The sequence below is a fragment of the Anopheles ziemanni genome, chromosome 2 (assembly GCF_943734765.1).
Source record: "Anopheles ziemanni chromosome 2, idAnoZiCoDA_A2_x.2, whole genome shotgun sequence".
Taxonomy (NCBI): Eukaryota; Metazoa; Arthropoda; class Insecta; order Diptera; family Culicidae; genus Anopheles; species Anopheles ziemanni.
This window is the reverse complement of record NC_080705.1, coordinates 61543933-61569490: the sequence shown is the minus strand read 5'-3', so window position 1 is coordinate 61569490 and position 25558 is coordinate 61543933. Positions and strand designations below refer to the sequence as shown.

Below are 25558 nucleotides of genomic sequence, written 5' to 3'. Positions count from 1 at the left end.
CATGATTGTTCCTTTAGCACTGCTTAATCGATCACCCGTACCACTGGAATTAGGTTTGCCGCTGCACAAAAGTATCATGGCGACGATGTTTGCAGCCATTTCGCTTCCATTGTTCACTTGAGCGATTCGATAAAAGTGAGCTGCACTTCAGGGTCAACTGCTTGTTGCCGAAAGGCTCTCATAGTACCCGATAATGCACTGCAGGAATGCGTCTTTGCATCGTATGCTCCAACAAACAGGCCAATCGAACCCGAAGCCGGTAAGTAGCATCGGGGCCTCGAACGCGTAAAGCCCTACGGATTTCCGCTCACTCGTTACCATGGAAATAGCAACCGGCACAACGTTAAGGAACGACCGTTGTAAGTTTTCCCTTCTCCCGAAACGACCCGTCTTTTTTGCTCGTCCCGGGCAGTCGGTACAAATATGTATGATGATGGACAATTGTAAAGGATTTCTGCAATCGTTACGTTCCTGTACGTCCCCTGTATGCGAGTATGTGAAGGTGGCAAGTGAACTGGATTAACTTTGCCGTACACGTATGATACACGAGGGATGCTGAACCTCAACGGACGTACGACTTGCTTGGAGCGAACGAGCAACAAGTAGCAACCTTGGAAGTTCCGTTCCATTCGTATCAGGAATGGCTCTTGCGTATTAACCTGGGTCGGGTATTACCTGTTGGTGAACTTTCGCTACCCCGCCTTCGCTTTCGCCCCAATCGGCTACACCCACTCCCGCATCCGTGGTTTTTCATGGGAAAAATAATTCAGCCCTGGGATACCTTCATGCATTGCATACCCTTCGGTGAGGATCAGTGGGGGTCCTGCACCCAGAGTACGATTCCAGTAAATTGACCGTTAGCTATTAATGTTGATGAATATGCACACCTACGGGCAGACAAACACACACACGTGGCGCAACGTGCAATGTGTACGGGTATCGAGGTGTTGGTTAGATTTTATGGCATTCGTTGCTACCGACCAACAGGTTACGCATCATTTCCCCATATGCTGTGTGTGTGTTCTGCGTCGGAACTCCTTTTCCCTTTTTTTCGTTTTTCTCCATCCCTACATTTTATGACCATCCTGAGAATAGAATGATGTGGGCATGAATATGTTCGGAAATGGATCATTTCCATATCTGCCGGCTATAACAATTTAATTGAATATTAATCTGGCTCAATCAAACCCACATAATGGGGTCAGGCACGATGGACGTAAGTTGTATAACTTCGATGATGGTTGTTAGGTTAGGTAGACAACTACGAACTGCTGTTGTCGTCTCCATTCAACATGATTTAGCACGCTGTTGAAAACATTTAAACTGTCACTGTTTCATTCGTATTTTCAAATAAGTAGAGATCGCTGTTTTTTTAAACCTCTTACGTGTATGAACGACGTGTTTATGCTAACGACGAGTTATTTGAAATAAAAACTATGAAATTTAACTCTTTTTGAAGCGCAGCTCACAATGAACGACCCGATGCGCAACAACATGAATGGGAAAGTATGTATATTGAAGCCTCGTTTGTTAAAAATTCAAAACGAAAACTACAAAGGAAAATTCAGGTAAAAGTGATGAAATTTATGGAATTCAAAAATATCTAAACTAACCGTACCACCGATACCCACATGTTCAAAATGGATTTAAAGCAATAATTAAGGTATGAGCTGTTGAAGCTGGAAGCCTCTCTAGAATCTTTCTTGAAAGTCTAAAACCTGGATTCGATTTGATACATTCAGTGCCAAGTTGTACATGATTTGATGTTGGAACTGTTTTTTCTTGGTGCTATTTACTTTTTAACAAGGCAGGTGCCGAATAGCATCTTCAGTATTTGAGGCATCACGAGAAGTACATGAGACAATTACTTTCAAAGTGTCTGTCCAACGAAGTCTTCGTAAATTCTGTTATTAATTGGTATTTACTTACCGGCAACAGTTCACCAACGAGCCGAGCCAAAGGCAACAAATTCAACAGCTACAGGACAGAAAGAACGTTTGGTTTTGGTAAATAAGATAAAACATTACATGTACTAAATATACACAACAGATGTTTTACCATGTTGAACGGCAGCAAAAGGCTATGTAATGGAATTTGCTGCCTTCGAAACAGTCTATAAATCAATCGCAGCATACATATTTCAATATTTGAGCCTTTGTGGCGATTCGTTACGGATGTTCAAAACATACGCCATGGGCATAATCGATTTCATTTGTTGTTTTAGATGACAGAAGGTGCCTGTAGAGGACGAATGTGTTATTTCCTATCTGGACAGCTTCGTTGCAGATAATGTGGATGCGCTGGGTGAAGAAAAGCAAACGAGATTGATAACGTACAGGAAATAGAAGCAAAGAAGGATGAGGGCGTCTGCTACCAGAGAATGGTAGTATACAGTATTCAGCCAAGAAAAAAAAAACAAGAAATGTTTGTAAGTAACAACAAAACCAAAACTATACATTAAATGTATTAACATATTTTATTTCATCTCAGGGCTGGCAACCTTCACTCGGGGATATCGAAGAAGAAGACGCAGAGCTGTTTTTGGAAGCTTTTTAGCTTATTTTTTTAACTTTTATTTGTAGTTAGATGTAGCTACCATGTATTGTATACTAAAAATGTTACCATTTTGTAATGTTACCGTTTACGACCAGATGTGTTTTAAAAAAATTCAAATTAAATTAACAATTTAATCTTTGCGCAAAAAGTCTGTTTGTTACCTGCGAACAAAATCGTTACACTAAAGAAACTACAAAATAATTGCGAGTTTGGTTTAGCTTATAACTTTTTTTTCCACGAGGTTGTTTGACATTTTCAATCCTTTCTGAATTCGTTAAGAATATCTTTTTTCAAAATGTTCATAGACTTTACTGCATGTTCCTCGGACACGTTTTAGTTTAGTAGTAGTCGTTGTAAAAACTCGATGGAATCGACAAGAGAAATCGATACCTCTTTCCGTTCCGTAGTTGTTTGACTTTGGAATCTTTAATTTGATTGACTTGCGCGCACGTGACATTCCGTGGGTGTATCTTGACCTGGTTCGGTGCCAGTTCAATCTCTTCCTGTCTGGGCGTGGGTTTTCTTTCTCGCGTGACGCAAACATACCGCACATGCAAATAACAACGACGTCCTGAGGGTATCACCGACCAGGATAGATGATTCCATAATCGTATGCACACACAAGCTGCTCCTCGTCTTGGCCAACTCCCATCACTCTTTACTTGGCTCGGGGATTGATTGTGCACGGATCATAGGGTCGCCGGATGACTTATGCACATGATGGAAGGCCGACAATTGCTTCGCAATCAAAGGTTAACCCTCTTTTCATGCTCCCCAGCTTAGTGTCATGAGCGAATCAGAGCTTTCCCTGTCCCATCATCAGTGTCATCGGGGAGTTTAATTGTGTTTGCTCGGCGTGATTGAATTTCCGACTATAAATATCGCCACCGGAGTACGCTTGCGACCACTGTGTGCCTTTGATCTCGGGAGTTAAGTTACGACAGAAATCCGAAGGGTCGAACGGATAGATGCAACCTTGCCGAGCTCGATTGTGGCTGATTCTGCTGCTTATCATCGTCACAAGTACGTTGGTTTCCAGCCAACTGGAAGGGATTAATGGAAAACTTGCCGAACCCATCGGTGCACTGCTGGAGCTGATGGGAACCCCGCTGAAGGTAACGGCACTCCTCGGATGCTGGACGGAAGGTAAGCAAACCGATTGAAACAATGGTCCCCAATTAAGTACACACACTCTGGGGTTCCTTCCGTTCGAGTCCAGGGCAACGCCTAACTTTGGCGCAAATTGGCCTAAGAAGTGGACGCCACTTCTGGCAGTTCGTCCCACAAACGAAACCGACGTTGGCCGACGGTGACGATGAGGTAGATCATTGGCTCGCCACACTGGACGCGGATGTCGCGGCACATCAGACGATGGTTGTGGTGGATGTCGCTTGCAATGGAACGGAAAAGTTACTGGCCAGGTCCGGGCGGAGACTGTATCTGAACTACCGCTGGCTGGTGCTGGATTCTCGGGCACTCAACGGAGGCAACGGTTCCCTCGAGACCTATCTGGACGCCCTGAGACCGTTGCCCTTGTTAGTTAGCAGTGAAGTTTTCGTGCCGCTTAATGAAGGACTGAATGCAATGCGATTCGTGCAGGGTGAGTTACAGATTTACAGTTTCCTACACAGTTGCTTCAGCTTGGTTGAATTTTCAACAACTTGTGTCGCACGTGGACAGGGGTGTTTTGTGACTCTTCAGAAAAGTTCGCTCAAGTTGATTAGGTTTCTTTATTAGTATCAACTTTATCTGATTCTGTTTATTAATCTTATACGTTGCGTAGCTTTGAGTGGATAACAGATTTAAAACTAAATTGTCCCTTTATTCTTTAATTGACGAACCATTTTTTTAGAACTATAAAAAATGGAATATACTTTTAGTGAATAGTGTTCGGTTCTAATTTCGTTTTTCCACAAAATATAGTAATCTAAAACTAATCTGAATGCATATGTATTCTCAGTCTACAAAGTATCTAATGATGCTGATTTGCTTACGGAGCAGTTTGCCCTGTGGACAAGGGACCAATCGGGAGCTAAAGCCGAGCTTATAGACCTACGCGAGAAGACGGTGACATCGGTCAGAAGGAAAAATCTGCTGGGACATTCCTTACGAGCCTCGATGGTGATCACCGACCCGGACACGGTGAACCACCTGACGGACTATAAGTAGCCGAGGAAAATGATGCGCAATCGTAGAACTGCTGTGAGTCATAGTGAATACCTCTCTCTGTGTCTCCGCAGGAATAAGCACATCGATACGATAACGAAGGTGAACTACCTGCTGACGAACTGTCTGGTGGCATACCTCGGAGCCGGTGTGAACTACACGCGCGTGTCCTCCTGGGGTTACTACAATGCGACCACCGGGCTCTGGGACGGCATGATCGGGGAGCTGGTGCACGACGTGGCGGACCTGGGTGCCTCGCCGCTGTTCTTCACCACCGATCGTATCGCCGTGATCGAGTATCTCGCCATGACGTCGGAGACGCGGTCAAAGTTTATCTTCCGCTCGCCAAAGTTGTCCTACACCGAGAACGTGTTTATCTTGCCGTTCGACAATGCAAGTGTTACACCACAAATCAAAGTCCCAAGGATATCCGGACTGTAAATGGTGGTAACATAATCGTAACCTCAAAAGGAAAGCTCGTTTTGAATGTATTTTCAGCTGGACCTGTGCTGGCTAAGTCTGATTTGAAGAAAATATGAAGAAGGATTTGTTTTGTCCGGATATTGAATATGATCCCAGTACAAGATGAATCTAAGACGGATTGGTCGCTGTGCGTATAGAACCATTCATATTCCATAGGTTTTGAAATGCCTCTTCTGCCTGTTGAGATCTCGTGGCGATAAACATTTAACCTCAAAGCATGAAGTGAGGAACCGTTGCCAAACTGAAAAGAAGATCTTTGGATTTAGAGTGACCCAACTCCCACTAAAAATAATGCAAAAGTTTCTACTGTAGATCAATTCACAACGCCTCACTTCATGTAGAGATGGCAACACCAGTAGCCTATGGAGTTCACTATCGAATAGTTGACGATTTGGGAATTCGAGCTTACGATTATGAAGTCACAAGTTCTTGCCATCTTGGTAGCAGTTGAGTCTCAGCTTTCTTTCTTCGAACGGTATTTGCAGCACGTTTGGGGTTGCGTTATCGCCGTCATCGTACTCTCTGCGGTGTTGTTGCTCGTGACACTGTGGGCGGAATGGCGTGTCGCGGCCGATGGTACCGGCTGGACCCCCAGCCCACCGGATGCGTCCGTCTTGACGGCTAGCTTTCGTGACACACTGCTCCTGATGTACGGTGCGTCCTGCCAGCAGGGATCGTCCGTCCTGCCCCGGAGTTGCTCGGCCCGCACCATCACAATGCTCACGTTCACCGTGCTGATGTTCCTATACGCCAGCTACTCGGCCAACATCGTCGCCCTGCTACAGAGCCCGTCAACGAGGATCCAATCGTTGGATGATCTGCTCGCCTCCCGGCTCAAGTTTGGCGTGCACGATACAGTGTTCAACCGGCACTACTTCACGCACGCCACGGAGCGGACTCGGAGAGCGCTGTACGAGCAGAAGATCCGCGTGCCGGGCGGACGGGACGCCTTCATCCCGCTCGAGGAGGGTGTCGATCGGATCCGGCGGGGTCTGTACGCGTTCCACGTTGAGCAGGGTGTTGGCTACAAGGTGATCAGCGAAACGTACCAGGAGGACGAAAAGTGTGGCCTTCAGGAGATACAGTACCTGCAGGTGATCGACCCGTACTATGCGATCCAGAAGAACTCTTCCTACAAGGAGATGGTGAAGATTGGGTACAAAAGCTGGGAATTCTGAAGTCGTTCCTTTGTTTAACTACAGCCACCCCCATTTTTCTTTCAGCCTCTTTCGCCTCAATGAACATGGCATTCAGTATCGGGAGAACGCAAAGCTGTACACCAAAAAGCCCACGTGCTCTGGTGGTGGTGGCAAGTTCGTCCCAGTGAGTCTCGTAGATGTTGAGCCTGCCGTCTGGATCATTTTGTGGGGTGGTGGATTGGCTGCGAGCTTCTTTGTGGCGGAGTCCATCTACTTCCGGAGTCTGTCTGAAGCAATGCGCACCAAAATAAAGTTCTGTTTTCGATACTTTCGAAGCCGATCACCGGGGACGAAGGTGGGGACCTAATTCCTGAAATCCGAGTGAGCAACAAATCGGAAAAGGATGGAGCAATACGTCCAGCATAGAGCATGTAAGTTGGTTTATTCAATAATCTTCAGTAATGAACCGACGACAAAAAACAACTGTTTAAAATTGTAATTGTACCGATCTCAATGTGTACTTTGATTTTACTCGTTAAACCTAATCAACTGTTCCTGCGATGTTCTTCAAAACGGAATGTCATCAACGAAATGTTTGCACGCCTGACCAAACAATATTTGGTTTTTAAATCATTTTATTTACTCAAAAAAGAGAAAAAAATACATCCTTCACGAGATATCAACTACAGTATATATACGCAATATGTGTGTATGTGTGTAGAGAGAGAGTGAGAGAGAATGTACTACAGATGTAAGTGTACCGATTAGTAACCGTTTTCTCAATCGGTTTCGATTTTGCTTTGTCATATAGTAAGTTTTGCACATCAATATAAGTTTTGATTTTTCTTTTCTTTGTTTTTTATACTTCTTTCGTGTTACGATGTTGACGTACAAACAAAAACGAGATCAGTTTCATCCTAGCCGCCTTGTCCCACGGTTCTTCCCTTCCAAGGGGGGTCGTTTCTAGTAACATAGACATCTTTTCATAAGGATCTACTCATTTAGCGAAACTTGCTGCTTCCTATTAGTCTTCTCGTTATTTTTATTTTTCAACAACGCTTGTTTTTCTGGTAACATTCAAATTGTCCTCAATCAGATGCTCTTGTTTTTTTATTTCTTTAAACTGTTCTCCTTGTTTGTAGTTATTATGGCGCATCTTTCGATGCGATAGCATAGTCTATGCATTTATGTTTATTCTTTTTCTCTTCTCAGTTAGACCTAGACGGATTTAAGTGACGTAAACAAGTGGATATCAGTATCGTCTGCGAAAAAGAAACTCGTTCTTTCTAGATATGCACCCGCGTCTCCTTTCTGTTCCTTGCACCGTCACCCATGTCAACTTCAACGGAGTGCAGTCGGATGTATCACACGAAAAGGCCAATTCGAAAAGTACGCTTAACGGTGGTGGTGGTGTCCGTTGTGACGATGACGGCGGTTGGATACGGTCAGCTTAGACGGAGTTTTCATCTAGACCCTGTGTGTGGAATAAAAAAATGTAAACTAACAGTTAGAAGCATGTAGTTCTACAATGTGAGAAAGCGAAAAGAATAAATAAAATAAATAAATGACCGCCTGCTGAAATGATCGCTTTCGTGGATGAGATAAAACTAAGGCAATTTAATGTGAAAAGTTGTAAAACATAATCATCAATGCATTTGCAGGTGTGTTTTCTGGGAATGGAAATAGCGATGTGAGTTAAAACAATTCGTCGGCCTGCGTATCGTTAACATTACAACATACAATCCGGTGGTGAAATCTAGCTTGTAATAGATTTGTCCCCTTGCCTTGGAGGATTATTCTACCCTCCCTGTTTCCCACTAACCTGCATCAGAGGGCTGATCGCACGGGGTGCTATCGATTGCATGTGCAGGGCACCGTTCGAGCCTCGCATCGCGCTCGGGTAGGTGTGCGGACCGAGCAGGGTGGTCGTGGTGGCCGACGACGCGCACGATTCCCGCTTGCTGTATGTCAGCGGCCTGGAACGAGGAGAACAGAAAAGACGGCACGAAGGGAAGAAAGAAAAGAAGAAGCAAAAACAAAATCAGGACAAAATGACACCCCTTACGGTGAAACTATGGTCTACGAAGTCAACGAAGTTCGGTTGCGCCAGACGGACGAAATCAATTAGAAACACGTGGCAACGTACACACAAAGGTTTTCATATGGAGCAGGAAGCAGGAAAATCCCTAGGGGGGTAAGGGTGATCGATCGATCCAAATCCCATCGGGTCGAGTACAAGTCATTTTCTCATCTTTGGTTTTCACATCGTTGTCTTTCGGAATGCTTTACAGGACGCCTGATAGAATGGTCGAAAAAGTTGTTTTCCTTTTTCTCTTCTCTTTTTTTTCATGAAAAATTATGGACGCTTATCTACCATATCTCAGCTCGGTTTGAGGTAGGTTGAAGATCGGTACTATCGTTTGAGTTATTTAACGATCAATCTAGGGTGTGAAAAATGGCTTGGACATTTTCTATCGATGTGGCAAAATCGAAGCTTTCGATAACTTTTATTTCATTTCATTGAATCAGTGAAGTGAAGTGTGAAGAGTTCATTTCATGTGAGAGAAAAAAACAGACTTAAAGCCAAGTCATTCATCTATAAAATGTAGAAAAAGGAAAAGCCAGTTCAGTTGATTTATACCGCACCGTATGTGCTACGAAATTAAATTCCTCTTAAAATAATTCAAATTAGTCTTGATTAACCTTAAATTACCCCATGCAGGCGCGCATGCAATAAAGTGGAAATGACAGGAACCATCCCTTACCATCCACCGAGTACGATCCAGTTCAGTCGTGAGTGAGCAGAAACTGGATTAAAGTCTACCGGAACGGAAGCTTAGCGAAATGTCGAGCTGGATGGGTAGAGATTAATTTAAGTTACGTAGCTTCCGAGCGACTTGTGCCACGGGAGGTTACTATATGTATTTTTTTTTGTTGCTACCTCAGCTCGTGTCAAAAGTTCTCCAGGAAGGCCAACTGCGAACGCTCAATTTGTCAACGCGCGCCCGGAAGCGAGAAGGACTTCCGTGACCTACTTTTGTGTTTTTCTGACGAAGAAAAGTAGGTAATCCTGCCTTCGGAGAGCATGGGATGGTAAAAATGCAAATTTTCCTTTCCATTAAGGAAATGTTTAAACGTTATCTTTCAGCTTGTGGATGACCCAAGCTTTAAGTTTGTGTGCACAGAGAAGGAAAAAATGTGAGAAAATGGATACACTTTTGAAAGCTCGAAAAATAGTTTTCCATTCATATTTGTTTCTTGTTTACTGCACGTAATTGTATTGTAAAAATCATTAGGCTACAATGAGTAGCATTTTCTAACCAATTATTTTCAAATTTTCAAAAAAAAAACCGTTCGAAAGAAAGAAACACCTGAAGAATATGCAAAGAAACTAGGAAAATATTTAATGACTGCTGCTTACATCGAAACACAACCTCGTCAACACAGATAATGGAAAGCAAACCTCAACGTCAATGTACCTCCCCTCCCACAATATGTTGGACCTCAGCCCCAAAACCTCGCCCACGTTTCAAATACCATTAGAGCGGGAAGCCTAAATCAATTCATTATACGGCGGTTTCATAAATTACAGCCTGTGCGACGCAAACCGGACGGGCCTCCATCAGAAAGTACACCCAAGCGCAGACCACTTGGTAGAGTCATCCAAAAGCTGGCCCGATCAAAGTGCGGAACTGACTTTGATTGCCCGGGCCACATTATCGGGTGATGTCCGAGCAATTTCCACGGACCGACGGCTACGAATGCCTCAACCGAGGAGAGAATGGTCGGAAACGGAGCGCGTCCGTAGAAAGGGCGGCTGCTTTTCGTGGAAAACCACAGACCAACCAGCATGCCGAGACAAGCTGCCGAAGGGTGGCGCACAAATAGCACGGGGATGTAGGCCCGGGATGAAGTTCAACGGTTTCTCCATCGGTGCGGCTAATTGCACCGGGTGCCCTGGGGAAGCTGGGGGATGCTCAAACTTTGCCAACCTCATTGCTGCTGGTTCCAAGTGGCACGGACCGTGCGTGTGTGTGTGTGTGAGGGTGTGGCTTTTGGTTTGTCGTAGCCCTTTTGACCGGATATTATCATTTTATGTTAATGACTTGTTTACGAGAATTCGGGCAAGTCAGCAGGCAAGTCGGGGAACGCGAACCATTTTCAACCCTTCGTGCGGGTGGCGATGGGTGGCGCGTGAAAACTGGAAATCAGACAGCACCTATTAAGGGGTGGGTAAAGTGGTAAAATTTGTTTACGAAAATTGCTAGCCTCAAACCATTGGTAGCAAAGATCCAAAAGTACACGTCCGCGAATTGGAACACCAACAAGCGAAAATGATGGGTTTTTCTGCAAAAAAACACACTTTTTGCTTCTATATCAGTACACAGTTTGCCTAATTTAATCGGCAACTTTTCTTCGCTTCAAAATAAACAAATGGAAATAGTTTTGCACTTCGTGATGAAACGGTTGTTGGTTGGCAATCAATCAAATCCTACTTAGAAAGCAATTGTTTTCACGAAAGGAAATTTCAGACTGATAAAAGTAGCTAGAAGCGAACAATCCTGTATCCTAATATTCGTTGCTTTTACTTTGCATATTATATTCATTCGTATGACTAAAGAACAAACGATCGTATTATAGAAATGGCAATAAATGGAAGTAAGTAGCTAACTGAAGCCTAACTCTATTTGAATTATATTTGAATGCAATGTTTCTGCGTAAAAGCAAACGAGTACGACGTAGCAACCGGCGAACATATATTTGTGTGTATTTATCCATTGTGGGTTGCACTTGGACAGAGTTGCGGAAACGGTGGTGATGTCGATGGCGACGAAAAGGCAAGGGCACTTACGCCTACTTCGAAAAGTTCAACTATAAATGCAGTTGTAGCTGAAGGATAATAATTTTACCAATATTCGTTTTCCAGCCCCGAATGTCCGATTTGTTTGGAGCAGATTGTGACAAACCCATCGTACCTTCGCTGTACGCACTCATTTCATCGGCCATGCATCGACTTGTGGCTATCACAGGATAATAGTTGTCCCCTGTGTCGAACCAGACAGATGGTGACAGATTCGGAAGCGAACGACTCTTTTGCGGATTCGGAGGATTCAGTAGGTTCCGTGGAAGAAGAAGAAGATGCATGGGAAACGATGTCAGTCGAGGAGCACCCCCTTTCGGACCATTCAGTAGGTTTAAAAGAAAAGGGAAACTTCATAGACGAATGAATCGAATGTAATAATGTTTACTTTTCGCAGTTTGAGGATGATGAGGATATTGATCAACGATCGACTGGCGAGGCGGACTTATCAGATCACCAGCAGGATAACGTTTACATTGCGTCGTTTGAAATGGAAGATGAGGATACTGGTCAACAATCGACTGACGAGGCGGAATCTATCTTGTCGCAAGACGAAGAAGCAATGGATACAAGGACCATTCCAAACAACGGTTGGGACGTCGAAGATGCAAGCATTGAAGAAACCATGGATGAAAGCATGGTGTCGAGTGATGATGACGATGAGTATGACTACGATGATCATATGATTTCCGCTGTAAGAGTTGCTCTGCTTGCCAGACTTAGTCCGAAGCGCAACATTACCGAACATATTAGTGTTTATTAATATTTCAGTAAATTCTTTCTGCAGATTCGCGCCATGGCAGCCTATGTGAATTTTATTACAAGACGAACATTACTGTGCATGTTACCGGATCAAGAAAAGCACAATCAATAAATCAAACGTATTTACCATAATGTGAAATTGGCCACAATGTATTGGATACATACGCGACACCTGGACCAAGTTAGAATATGTAAGGGCTATATTTTACTACATCGCATTTACTTAGGTCAAGAAGATTTTGATTATATTTCTTTCGCTTTTTATGATACCGTCTTCGGATGTAGATTCCAAGTCGCTTTTTTCAGATAAATGATCCGCATGCAAAACATTGTCACAGTCCAACATTTACAGGAACTTTAAGAATAAAATCGTACGAACGTCATGTCATCCAGGCAAGAAGAAATAGTACGCGTTAACAAACAAAGCAAAATTTTAGCGTCGTGACGCGAGATACATTTATGCTAACAGAAAAAGTCTTTCGTTTGATTGATTTCGGATCTTTTTTTAATAACCTGGTTGATTCCCACGTTACGCATCCTTATTGCAGTGCAGAAGAAAATAAGTTACTGGTAGATTTGTTCTTGTACTAATGACCGGTGATCAAAATGATCCACATTTCTTGCGCACTCGAACAAAGTTCTTATGAAAAGTTTTTTTCCCTCCAGTAGACATGTTTATTTCGGTCTGTAAGGATTCGATATCGTCGACGGTTTTGCTTGGATTTGCTAGCAAAACCGCGGCACAATTCGTCGACTTTATGACAGCCCATGATGGCCAGTGCTAAAAGTATGCATAAAAAGAAGGAAGTTTCTAGTAAAAAAAAAAACTACCAGCTGTCAGTGGAGTCGTAAAATATTTTTTGTAGGACCATCAACCATCCATCACACGCCGAAGTTTTATGGAAGCATTTTTTTTTCTGCACATTAGAAAGTGAAAGAAAAATCACGAAATGTTCACCGAAAACCTCGTTGCTGGAAGGGAAACGAAATGTGGTCATCGTTTGGTTTTTTTGTGTCCCTCTTATTAAATCCCTTCGCTAGTATCGGCAGCAAGAAATGAGCAACTAATATTTATGTATTATGTAATATTTATGTAGTGGCGCAATTTGTGGCATAATTGCGCCACTATACGGTCACAATGGGGCATCCGGGGTTTCATCCTCCTCTTTAACGCACGTGTCGTTGCCATTGAGAATTTTTATTTTATTTTTTTATTGTTCGTCTGCCTTAAACGACCACCATAATGGAGGAGAGTTTTATGTCGAGTGTGCAAAAATACCGCTAAGATGTTCTCAAAGTATTTGGGCGTACTCGAAGCGGGTATAAGTGTTTGGTTTTCGTTGTTCTCGTTGGCGCCGACGACCATTCATTGATCGTTATATGTGTTAAATTGAAAATTTCTTCTCCGCAACTCGTTACGGGTTGCGATGGAAAAGCATATTCTATTTTCAACGGGGTACAAAATGGTGGCTTAGGCAGCCCGTGTTCCGACCATTCCACGTATGCCGTTGTTTATGAGCCTTGCCAGGGAACTCGTACGGGAATGATGACTTCGTGGGGAAGTGCAAGTGAAGGGAATATTAAATTTCATAATTATCGTAAATTTTCACATCTCGTTCCGTTAACAAACCGTAACCGTAGCCTTAGACGCTAACAGTGGAAAAGAGAGGAAAACCATCTGATGATGTATTTTCACGAAAGGTGGAAGAGGGGGCTAGGATGGAGAGAGTTTAATCGATGCATGTTATCTCGAGTACTTTCAGCCGGCGCTAGGTTCACTGGCGTCGTTCGTGAAGAACACGTACTGCTCCCGTAATAAATATTTTAAGTAGACTACTTTCAAGATCTTAACTTTAAAAAGTTCCTGTTTAACAACATCAACGAGCATTTTTAAGTACTTATTTTTATAATGGACGAATATATTACCGTTACCGTTGCCCTGTACCAATAGTGGTGCACTAAGTAATGTAACTAACAATATGATGTAGTTTATAAGTGTTAAGAACACAATTATTTTCATATTTGTACCAATTATGATCGAAACACGACTTTTCTTCACGAAAACATCTATTTTTACCGTAAACCAATGCATTTTGCAGTGATTTGTAGCCTTAAGGAAATCATGGAAATCCTGTTTAATTATTATTAAATCCAGCATATTAGTACAACCGGTTGGGAAAATATTAATTTTGAAGTTTTAATTTATTATGGAACGAGAAGATTTAACTTTTGAATACTCCGCAGATGATCAAAGAACATTTCATAGAAGAAAAAATATCTCCATTGTATTTATTTCGTCGTGGAGCTAGAATTTTATTCCACTACATCCACTATTGGTACTAGCATCACTATAGGAGCACTTACCCTATATGGTTTATGTTTAAAACATTCATTTATTTTTACAAATGAAAGTCCATCCTGCTTTAAACCTAGTTTATGATTTTTAATCGATGTAAGTCACTCCAAAATTGTCCAAGTACTGTTTGATTGATTTGTGTATATTGCAGCATTATTGTGAAGTGTAAACAATCAACTCCCAGCGTATCATTTCAGCATGAGTAGAATAGAAAATCAAAGCCTTTACAGAAAAAGTCAGCGAAGATAAATAAAACCGAAACGATGATTCCATTGTGAAGAAGGAAGCGAACTTACCGGAAGCTTTCCGTCCGGGAGCGTGGTGAGCATTCTTTTGACTGATTGTAGCCGGAGTTGGTGAAGCTGCTGGTCGGTCGGTTTCCCGGTTTCGGAAAAGCACATTGAACAGATGCATCGCATGCAACACACACACACAGAGTACACACATACACACGCCACGTGAGGAAAAGGCACACAGGAGGGTAGGCGGGTGCATGGCGGAAGAGAAGAAATGGCGAGAAAGAGAAAGAGGAAGGTTAAGAGAATGAGAGCTGGAAGCGGTTAGATTAGTAACAGTGTCGCTAATGGCGAAATGGAGGACAGTTGTTGCCGTTTATTGTCGGATCGGTTGAAATGGTGTGGAAATGTGTTTTCCTGAAGCGCATTTTCTTAGCCTCATTACCATCGTCATAATGTGGGTGGGAAAGTGGTTTTTGAGTTGCAAGGACCGCGGCATTGAGGAAGAACAGGTTGAGCCGGAAATTCGAAAGACACGAAGTGGTGAAACTGTCATTCGCTGATCGTTGAAGTGTAGCGGACGGGTAAGAGGAAAGTGCATTCAAAGGGAAAGCTTGAAAGAAGGTGGACAAATGGTTCCGTTCCAGTAACGTTGAGCTCAAGAACCGTCAACAGCACAACCCTTGACGGGAAGGCGGAAATGAGTTTAAAGATAACATAATGCAAGCGTAACCCACTTTGCAATGCATTTGACGTTTAAGGAAATGCATTTATAGGTATTTAAATTGAATTTTTACATCAGGTTCGCAAAATTTTTTTTTTGAACTGCAATGCTATAAATTCCATATGTATGTTTTAAAGAAGAATTTTGAGCAGAGACTATTTCCCAACATATATTTGTGCGCATGGACCAACGTAAAAAGGAAGAAACGGGCCGGAAGTGAAATCGGCCAATTGATGTTCGATCGAAATTGAAACATGATTTAAGGATAATAAGCTCAGCTGCTTATACTGGCAGTGGACGAACGAAAGAAGCGGCTTGCCAGCGAAAGTAAAACGTAAGTATAGCAAAGAGGCAGAAGCCTTAGTAGGGCACCCAGTTTCCTATCGGGGAGAGGGGGGCAGCTAAGTGGCAGCGTCGGTGCAGGGATAATATTTTACACAATGCCGTCGCACACCATTGACCACATTTTCCGGGAGCCAGAGAAAGCCGTAAAAAGCAAGCGCTAGAAAACCCTGAAATATGGACAAAATAAAATATGTACTCCGATAAGCCCGAGAAGGGTGGGGGTGCAGAAATTGGGCTTACCAGCAGGCGTGTCGGATGTTAGTGTGCGATAGTGGTGTACTGATTGAAAAACCCGCTTTTCGAAAGAAGGATGAAACATAAAGCTAAGCTATTGGGCACTGTTGTTCAATTTTCTCCTATTTTTATCCAGTTTTTCGCAATATTTCTACTCTGTGTAGACAATTTTCCTCTAAGATGTGAAGGAAAATTTACCAAGGAGAGATGCAATTCGTTGGCAAGGATTAAACGACGTCCGTTTTTCACTCCGGAAGTTGCAATATCGAGTATCAAAGCTGCCTTTTTTTTAAAAGGGAGGGCTTCCAGGGTTTAGTTGGGAGTTTTAACAATATGGACAGTGTTCTATTTCCTACAGTGAACACCGTTTTAAAGTGGGTAGATTCGTTGCCAACTCTCCAGTGGTTTAAGATGAGAAACGGTATAAAATCATAGAAAAAATGCAGGCTTGATTTTAAAGTTCCATTCAGTTGCGATCGCGCCTTTTAAACAATTTTTGTGCCGGTGGGAGTATTTCCTTTCCCTTTGGAGCACTTGTTTCCTTTATTCGCAAATGTATTATACCAGTGCGAAACATTTCTCTTCCACTTGGTACCAGTGGGTGAAAAATGGATTCGGAGGATTGGCATTATTTATGGGAGCTTTAAACCGATGAGACAAATTGGCGGTAGTACAGATAATGAAATTAAAGTGCAAACAAAAAAAAAAAAAAGAATATGATTCCTACACCGTTCGGAAGCCAGATGAAAGAGAAATGGAAGGAAAAAAGCTAGGAAAAAAAATGGAAAACCATTGAAAGGAAATCAAAGCAGCACGGAAACACAAACGCGCAGTACGGCGCAGAAAAGCGCCGACGGTCTTCCCGGGCTCCCAAACCCGAGTGGCAATTGTTGTGCGGCCATATTTATGAGTGTACGGCTGCTGTCAAAAGCAAATGGATCCCCGGGAGCATTAACTTGATTTATCAGCGAGTGCAAAAGCGGCGATGAAGCGCATAACGATGCGGGCGGGGCTCTGGTGTTGGGGGCAATGGCAATCATACATAAAGCCCGATTATGCACCGGAATAACGCACCATCTCGCATCCTCGACCACGAGAACCGTTGGAGTGCTGAGATGAAGCGAGAAAGAGAAACCTTCAACCACGTTCTCGTGGGTGTGCTTCACTTTCATTGCCGCCTTTGTTTCGTGAAAAGCCATAAACGTAAATGAGACTGAAAAGTGAAGCCAAGGTCGATGGAGAGAAAGGATGGGATGGCGGAGTTGTACAAGGCAAAGAGGTGCGAAGGAATGCACACTCAGCAGCACCACATGTCGTCGCAGCCGTTCAGGAGGAAGCCAGAGTGGAGGTAACGGGATGCTGGCAAACGTAGTTGATACTACATACGATCCTTGGCAAGCGCGTTCGTTAGCAATTTTAGTGACAACGGGTACAAAAGAGCGAACCGGCTATCCCTTAAATGTGTTGTGCATTTGCGTTGTTTAGTGTTTATATGAAATTTAAGTAAAAGTAGGTTGTCCTGCATAATTTGAATTTGCATTTTGAATGTCATGATTTTTTTTTAATATTCGAAACTAACTAACGAAAGAAAAAGTAAAAAAAAACAACAGAAAAATTTCATGTTTTTTCGACGGATTATAGTAAAACTCAATTTATAATAAATTAAATAAATCTTAAAACGATAAGAAAAAACTCAGAAGAACAAGCATACATTGGATGATATATCACCCGGTTGACAAAAATTTAAATATTTTGCAGCTGTCATGTAGTTATAACAATTTTTTCCATGGCAGATTGCTGGAACTCTTGCTGTAACCACATGATAGCAGCAAAAAATACAATTTCTGTCAACCGGGCTTTTACAAAACACATTGACTACAAAAATAAAGCATCAAAACAATTATATAAATTATAATGTGATACTTGTAGGCTACAAGTTTTAGCAGGCAACAATATCTATTATACTTTTCTTTAATATAAAAAAGTGAAACATTTAAGAAAATTAGACAAAGTATGAAAAAGAACGTCAGTTTCGTAAAAAAAGAAAACGGTAAAAATTTGTGGTAGAATTAAGTTTAAATCCCACATAAAGCTCTCTAGAATTAAATGCACCTTAAGGGTTAAAAATGAGTTTCCACCACCAACAATACGCACGATGGTGGCAGCAGCTGAAGAAATGAGTGAAAAATTATTATGTCAACCAAGTGTTGATTAACTGTGGCTCGTTGTGGTTCAGGATTTAACATGAGAAAATCGTTCACCACCAAGGAAAGGCTAACAGTCCATATCAATTAAAAAACTGTCTATAAATACACATAAAAACGCAATGGAGAATATTCAACGTGGTCCGAAAAAGGATAAGTTGATCCATTAACGAACAAAGGGATCCAACAGTGCGAAAAGGAGGGCGACCTGCTCGACCTCGGCTGCAGGATGTAACACTTAATGTCACCGCGTTCGCACTCGTACCGCTCGTCCTACACCCGTCCTACTTACCGTCGACTTCGCTGGCGGACCTGACCTAGGCGAATGTTGCGCTCGTCCCGCCAGCGCTCCAACCGGTGGCGCAGCGCCAGACGGACCTCCGAGTTCAGGAAGCAGTAGAACAGCGACACGGACAGACCCTGCGTGCGAAGGATGAAAGAAAAAGAGCGAGAAGGAAAGGGCGGTGAAAATTATTCCAAGCTGTTGAGCAAACCCGCTGATGGTCGAGAATAAAACATGCAGTCTCACACATCAGCGGTAAAGTGTGTAATAAAAATATCCTAAAAACACTTTCACAAATGAGCGTGCTGACGCGGGTGGGAAAGTGTTTTCTGATTCCGCTCCGGTGTCGCCGTAACTACGAACGGGCTTAGCCTTTGAGCTTTGGTAAGGAAAGGCAAAACAGAAAAAAATGCATGGAAGAACTTCTCCCGCATGGTTGCGTGCTGATTTTCCACGACGCACTCGTTGCTTTCCTCCATCGAGAGGGATGGGAGCGAGTTCCTGCAACTGACGCCTTTGGACTTCCTGCGGTGGAGTAATTGCTCCGTCGTTTGATGGGCGCTTTCCATGGTCGCCGTCACGCTCGTATAACGCACCGTTGCGAGCAGAAGTTATGGGCAATGAAAGCAATTTCCCGACGGGAGTAGTGAAGAAAGATTATATCGCTTCGAGCTTTTCGCGTGCCGTTGTTTTCCGTGGCGCTTTTCTGGTCGGTGCTGTTTTGCTCTTGTTTGGTTTACGCGGAATTAATGAATACTGCATTCAAACGGCAGGCATGCCTCATCGCTCTTAGGACCTGGCTGGCTCGTTACGTGGATGTTTTGACGATTGCAAATCATAATCAGTACTTTATAGCATGTTTATTGTTTCATCTATTTTTTCTCTGTCTGATATTTGCTTTTAGTTTCTCTCAAGTAGCGATAGGAAAACCTCCTATCTGACAAATCTTTTCTTTATTTTTTAACCAAGCAAATCTTATTTCAAAGCAAAGAGGATATCGAAAAGATCAATTAAAACATCAATTAAACAAAATCAATTAAAAATCTACTTTTCATAAAGTACGGATTCTTAATTAGAATATGCAAACCTTACTATAGCAGCGAATGAATTATGTAGTTAAATAACTTTATAATCGAAATCAATTTGTTGATTAATTTTAAGTTATTCATACTTGACGAGTGTAGTGATTAAAATTTTCCATTTCAATTTGCAGAGGCCTGATTTTATGATACTTATTAAATATCAATAAAATATTAGTTCATAACCATCGACAAATCCATCCCACCATTAAATTCAGATACAAGAAAACTTTGTAGCCATACTAAATGTGTCTTTTCAAAGCAATTTGCAACCATGTAAATGTTCAAGTAATTTCAACCAGTAAAAAATATTGAGTTGCTCGGAAAATGGGTACCAGACAGTGCCTTTTCTCAAGGCATCAGCACATCAAGGAGTAAAGCCATAAGGAAAGCAAAAGACAAATCATGAGCTGGGAACTATTTATGCTTAACTTCTTCATATTAGCAACATATTGTTTCAGTTCAGTATGCATTTGCAGAGCACCATTTAATCGAATGTTAAAATGTTGACAAGTGAGCCGGTAAATCATTTTGACAGACATTATATTAGTAGTGCTGGAAGAGACATCACAATTTGTCTCAGCGATGGGACAAATTTGCAGAATCAAGCGGTGACTGTTTTGAATAAATATATTTTGCTAATCATTCAAAAATTAATTGGATACTTGACTAAACCCGTACCAGAGAACATCAACAACTATACCTGGTAAACCGATTTATAAATTGCGTTATTTATAACATACTAAACGGTAACCTCTTTATTCCACTCTCCTGGCCGTAAATGGGGTTCATTGTCACTCGAACAAGGTAATAAATTAACCCTATCGGATCACGTTGGCATGAAATGCAACTCCATCGCCCCGCTATCTGTGAATGCAATCACGGCTATCATATCAATCGTACGAGCCACGCTAATTCCATCATCAACACTGCTATTGTTACACTAATCGTTACCGTACGGTTAATCATCGAGGCGCCAACCGTGCGAACCCACGTTTAGCCCTAATTCAGCAAACCCGGCACATAATTCACGGCGAGTAAACGTTGACCAACACTTTGCAGCTAATGGCGCCGAAAGATCACTATCACATCGAAGTAACATCAGGTTTTGGGAGGGCTTTCCACGGATTGCGTTGCGTGACGCGGAGGACGGGGGGTTGCTTTTGGGTGGGTGGTTTGCAAATGGCAAATCATTTCCGCTTTTCGCGACCGAAACCGCGCCCGACAAACTCGCGCTGAGTGGCGCCAGTCAGCGCGGATGGAATCGCGACCGTGTTTATCATCCGTGTGGGTTACATTTCTATTTCAGATTAGCGTAATTGAAGGCGGTTGAAGCCGGTTACGGGATGTAATGCTTCCATCTTTTTTTCCACTCTCACCACAGGAATATTCCGTCGGTAGCTATTTTCTTTTGCGGTTGGACATGAGTTGTGGTCGTTGAGGAGAGTTTTGTGGTGGTGAACTGCGCTTTTTTGTGGTGCTTCCATGTTCGTTCCCTGTTCCCGGCTGCGGCGAGGTTGGAGGCTGTGAGGGGGTTTCACCATTTTGTACGAGCGAACAAGCCACTCCCTTCGGTGCACGAGGTTGGAAGCTAATTGACGCCGGTCAACTGACCCCGAGCGGAAGTCATGCAACGAACGAACAGGGAAAATGTTGAATGGCAACAAAGTTACCCGTTGGCGTTTGTTGAAAGGTTGGTGCAAAAGATTGAGCTTCGTTCTGAGCTTGCAGAAACTCATATTGAGGGAGAAGGCAAAGAATGAAATGAATGCTTTGTCCTATTTGCCTTCATGAATGAAATATACTTTTCTAGGAATGTCGGTCTCTGCACACAACATATTCAGGTAGGGGAACGTGTGGTAAGATGTCCCGGTGGGGTAAAATGCACCAGTACTTTTCCAATTGAATTAAGTCATTTAACACATCATTTAGTTTGTAATAGTCATAAAATATGTTCATTAGCGTGTCTTATACATTCTATGTCAAAATCAGCGCTCTACAGCAAGATTCTACAGGAAAACAGTCACAAAATTAAATACACCTGAAATTATGTTATATCTCCTCACAACGTTTTAGGGTATAAAAAGTCTTAATAACAAATATACAAATGAAAGAGATATTGATCAAGTACCTCAATGTGGTTGTTAAGGAATATTGATCACAATTATAACCATAATTCTTAAATCCTGGTTGAGGATGTAGATATGAACACATCCCAATTAGATTTTGATTACTTTTCTTAAATGGATGTGAGAAATTAATGGCCAAGTTGAGAAAAAGGCTCGAAAAATTGTCAAACGATTGTTTCACATTTTTATATAGTTATTGGTCTAAAACCGAAGAAAAAATTATATTTAACTGTTAAGATTTTATTGATTAAATGATGGTCAGCTTGCAAGCAACTATGCAAGTATTTTAAATTGGCAATAATGAGCAAACCTTTGGTTCAACTCCATCGATTAGTGTCAGATCAATCAATTAAAATTTACAAACACATAAGAAAGTGTTTTTGAACCACGTACATTTGAAACGCACGGAGTGGCGGCCTGCCTCGGGCAAAACAATACATATTCAATCCGCTTGCCCAGGCTCAAGCAAAACTGTGAACAGCTTAAGGGGGCATATTACCACACATTACCTTATAATGGTACCTTGGTTTATAAAAAAATATAGAAATACACAATGCAGAATAAAAAACACTAGACATTTCATTCAGGTCTTTTTGCTACAAAACGCTACTGAATTTTACTGAACTCTTCTGCTTGAAAACTAACCTGTGTACTTAGGAGCAGTGCTCGAGCGATGGCAAAGATGTCACTGACGACCCCTTCGGCGGGTGCGGCCAGCACGACCAGGTACGTTATGCCGAGGAGTGGAATCAGGACCAGCAGCGCTTTCGACGCCTTCCGGTATTGCCTCGTTTCGACCGTGTTCGCTGACCGCAGTTTCGTGATCAGCACCTGAAAAGCGGAGCGTATGAAGGAGTTGTTGATGGAAAATGTTGTAACATGTGTTTTAATATTTCCCGGAAAGCAATTGATAATTTTGTTCGATTCAATTTGCTTTCAATTCGTACATGAATGGGATGGGGAGTCACTTACCCACATGATTCGGATAAGGAAAACGAGGTTGATGATCAGCACCGCACAGACCGGTCCCTGGAAGATCCAGTCGACGAGCGATTCCCGCATCCAGGAGCATTCGATTTCGAGCTGAAAGACGGAGCAGAAATATTCAAGCGTAAGCTGCTCGTTTTATTTTCGTTTTTCAAAATCTTTCCCTTCAAGTTTCTCAGCTCGGAAGTTGAAAATAATTCTTGGAATTGAACTAGGCCGATAGCTTCCGGGTAACGAAAGAGGCCATTTTATTTCTTGCGAAATGCGCATCTACGAGCCGTTTTTTTTCGTGAAGAGGCCAATTTTTTTTCCTTTTAGTCAACACCCGGATGCAATGGCGCGGCATAAATACCGAAGTGGAGCAATTTTGGCAGCCATTACTCGAGTGGATTGTTTTGTTTCATTTGGTTTGGGCTGTTGTGTTTTTCATCCTTCATCCAACATATTGACTACACGGGCGAGGAAGGAACCAAAACATGGTAGACGGGAAACGAAGCGCGTTGACTCTAGGAAATCGCTTTTACTACAATTACTTTCCTGTTAAGTGTGGCACCGGAAAGCGAAAAGGATTGCGCCGGAATCTGTCCAAATGCAATGGGGAAAAAGGGCAAGACGAACGGACTGAGAGCAAAACCACCATCGACGCAGTGAACGTGCCGTTTCGGGGCGGAAAAACAATCACCACTAATTGAGCGGCGCTTCCCATCAAGTTCCATTAACGGAAGTTTTGTCCGTGTGCCACTTCCTGGAGGGGGCGGTGAGCAAGAATCTAGCGGCAGCTGGCCAAGGCAGCTGGCAAACGTAAGGGTTCCTTTTTTGTGTTTGTCTTCGATTCATTTCCTTTTTGTCTCTCCTGCTTGATTTGGTTTGGGTTGGTCCTCTCGGCGTGGCTTCGGTCCGAAGTTCAGCAAAAGTACCACGAATGGAAGTTGTTAAAGTGGAACTGATAGAACTTGAGTGGAAGAGTTGGTCAACGTAAAGGGTAGCATTAGCCAAGAGACTAGAGGAACTCGAACGGTCCAGCTTTCGCGATAACATTTCTGAGCCACTGTAATATCCTCATATTGCAGTTTTGTTTAACTTGATTGGATGCTCTTGAATGGTCAATTCTTGAAAGGTTCCCTTAACGATCTAAAGAAAAGTTCTATGAAAGCGATGGAAATTTGAGAATAAGAAATATCTACGGTTTCACGGATGTAAAACTTGTACCGATTTGATGTCAGAACAAAGGGCATGCAGGTTTTTTTAGATTTACATCCAACCCATTACAGGATGCTTCATTTTTCCTGATGATCATGGTTGAGCATCGATTGACTCGTTTGGTTTTGTCCTTCTTTAAACCGTTTCAACTCCCTTGCGAAACTATTTAAAGATGCAAAAACGATGTAGAAAAGAAAGATTTAAGATGTTGCCATCATACACAATTTGGGACTTGAATACACTGAGGGAACTGCATGATCATATTTGAATTTACAATAAACAAATATTTTAAAAATTCTCTTCTACATCAAAATTTTAGCTTCAAGCATTTTAGGTCATTAATAATCTATGAAAAATGTAAACGATTTTAATCTACATCATGTTAAATTTGTTAAATTAAGCACTGCGAGCTGCTTACATACATACATTCGTTCACATACATACCGTATTCGTTGTGTCTTGTCCGGACAGAGTGATGCCCTTTGCGATGGCCCAAAGCATGACGAAAATTGCGGGACCTCCTGTGTAAAAAAAATGTATGAGTGTGGAATTAATTTTCCATCGATGACACGAACACGTGGGATCATTGTTTTTTAATTAAATGAACCAATCGGTGTTCGACATAATACCAAGCTTGTTATCTTTTAATGGACGTATGTCATAGACCCCTCCAGGCATCATTGTGTAATTACATCATAATAATAACATGGGCATGAACTCGCCACCCATCTGCAATAGTTACCCTTTATATTGGAGCATATTTTTGACTAATAATGGCTAGTGAAATGGCGGACAACATGCGCTACCGAGTGGCCAAATTATGCAGGTTAGCAAAAACAAAAAACGATCACCAGCTACGAAGGAAAAATCGAAACCTAAACAGCAACTAAGCAAATAAAAACCCTTTACGACCTTTACGGCTATTGAAGGGAACGGTCGGTCGGGTTTTCGGAACATGTTCCGAGCGGAAACTTCTCGCCGTATCCAAAAACTAAAAGAAAACCAAAACTTTGAACCGTGGACCGAACAGCGAATGAGCAGATGAGCTGCCCGCTGGGAGATGGCATAAATGCTTTACTTCTTTGGGTCGTTTTTCCTTCCTTTCGGTAACAAGCCACCATCCGACTGTCCACTGACGGGTCGAAATAATGGACGCGCACTGGCATGGACAATTTATTTAGTGTTTATTGTGGCGATAATGGTGGCCGGGGATGGCAACGTGGTTTTTTGCTTTTTTTGTTCTAGTTTTATGCGATCTTTTTTTGTGCCTGAGTTTTTTGTAAAGGGTCTTTTCTCCGGTTGGATATCAATTTATCAGCGCAAAAGTGCGCACGTTGTTGGCCGCTTGCCAAGAAAGTATCTAAAATAGCGTCGCCAAATAATCGGACTTTGAGTGTTGCGAACGATGGGTTGGGAACTGAGTGAAATACATTCTTTATTGCCGATAAGAATTTTAGTTTGTTTAAAATTTTTGGTAATCATTTAGAATCTTCATATTAAATGTTATATTTTCAAGGGGAAGAAATCATTTGAAAGGTTGGAGAAGATTCCCGGTGTTTTAAATAAATATTATCTTATTGTATCGCAACTGGTACGATGTAAACACATTTTGTGAGGTAAGCTGGGTACCTCCTTAATTTAACTTAACATCTCATGTATGAGAAATGTTTCTATTGTGATGTAAGCAATCTGCTTAAACTCAATTTGCACGTATCCTTGATCCTGCCAAAAGGAGCTGCTTGCTTAACGCTGGGATTCGAAACCGAAACGAAAGAGCTTAAAGGTTTAATTAATTTATTTTCCCGCACCTCTGC

The 25558-nt window shown here is 42.3% G+C and overlaps 2 protein-coding genes across 2 annotated transcripts in view; one reads left to right on the top strand and one right to left on the bottom strand.

Annotated features, from left to right (window-relative positions):
- The first annotated feature begins 1470 nt into the window (after positions 1 to 1470).
- On the top strand, positions 1471 to 6711 carry LOC131294008 (ionotropic receptor 75a-like). The gene is made up of 6 exons (XM_058322055.1): positions 1471 to 1506; positions 3832 to 4156; positions 4517 to 4721; positions 4797 to 5115; positions 5691 to 6361; positions 6429 to 6711. The coding sequence occupies exons 1-6, from the start codon at positions 1471 to 1473 to the stop codon at positions 6709 to 6711; spliced, it is 1839 nt and encodes a 612-aa protein (XP_058178038.1).
- Positions 6712 to 7794: 1083 nt separating this feature from the next.
- LOC131294007 (diuretic hormone receptor-like) overlaps positions 7795 to 25558 on the bottom strand; it is a 31294-nt gene continuing 13530 nt past the window's right edge. Inside the window, exons 8-14 of the mRNA XM_058322054.1 lie at positions 24189 to 24265; positions 22530 to 22640; positions 22203 to 22388; positions 18359 to 18486; positions 14620 to 14685; positions 8167 to 8320; positions 7795 to 7818 (exon numbers count right to left, since the gene is read on the bottom strand). Coding sequence (XP_058178037.1) covers positions 7795 to 7818; positions 8167 to 8320; positions 14620 to 14685; positions 18359 to 18486; positions 22203 to 22388; positions 22530 to 22640; positions 24189 to 24265 — 746 coding nt within the window. The remainder of the gene's footprint in view (positions 7819 to 8166; positions 8321 to 14619; positions 14686 to 18358; positions 18487 to 22202; positions 22389 to 22529; positions 22641 to 24188; positions 24266 to 25558) is intronic.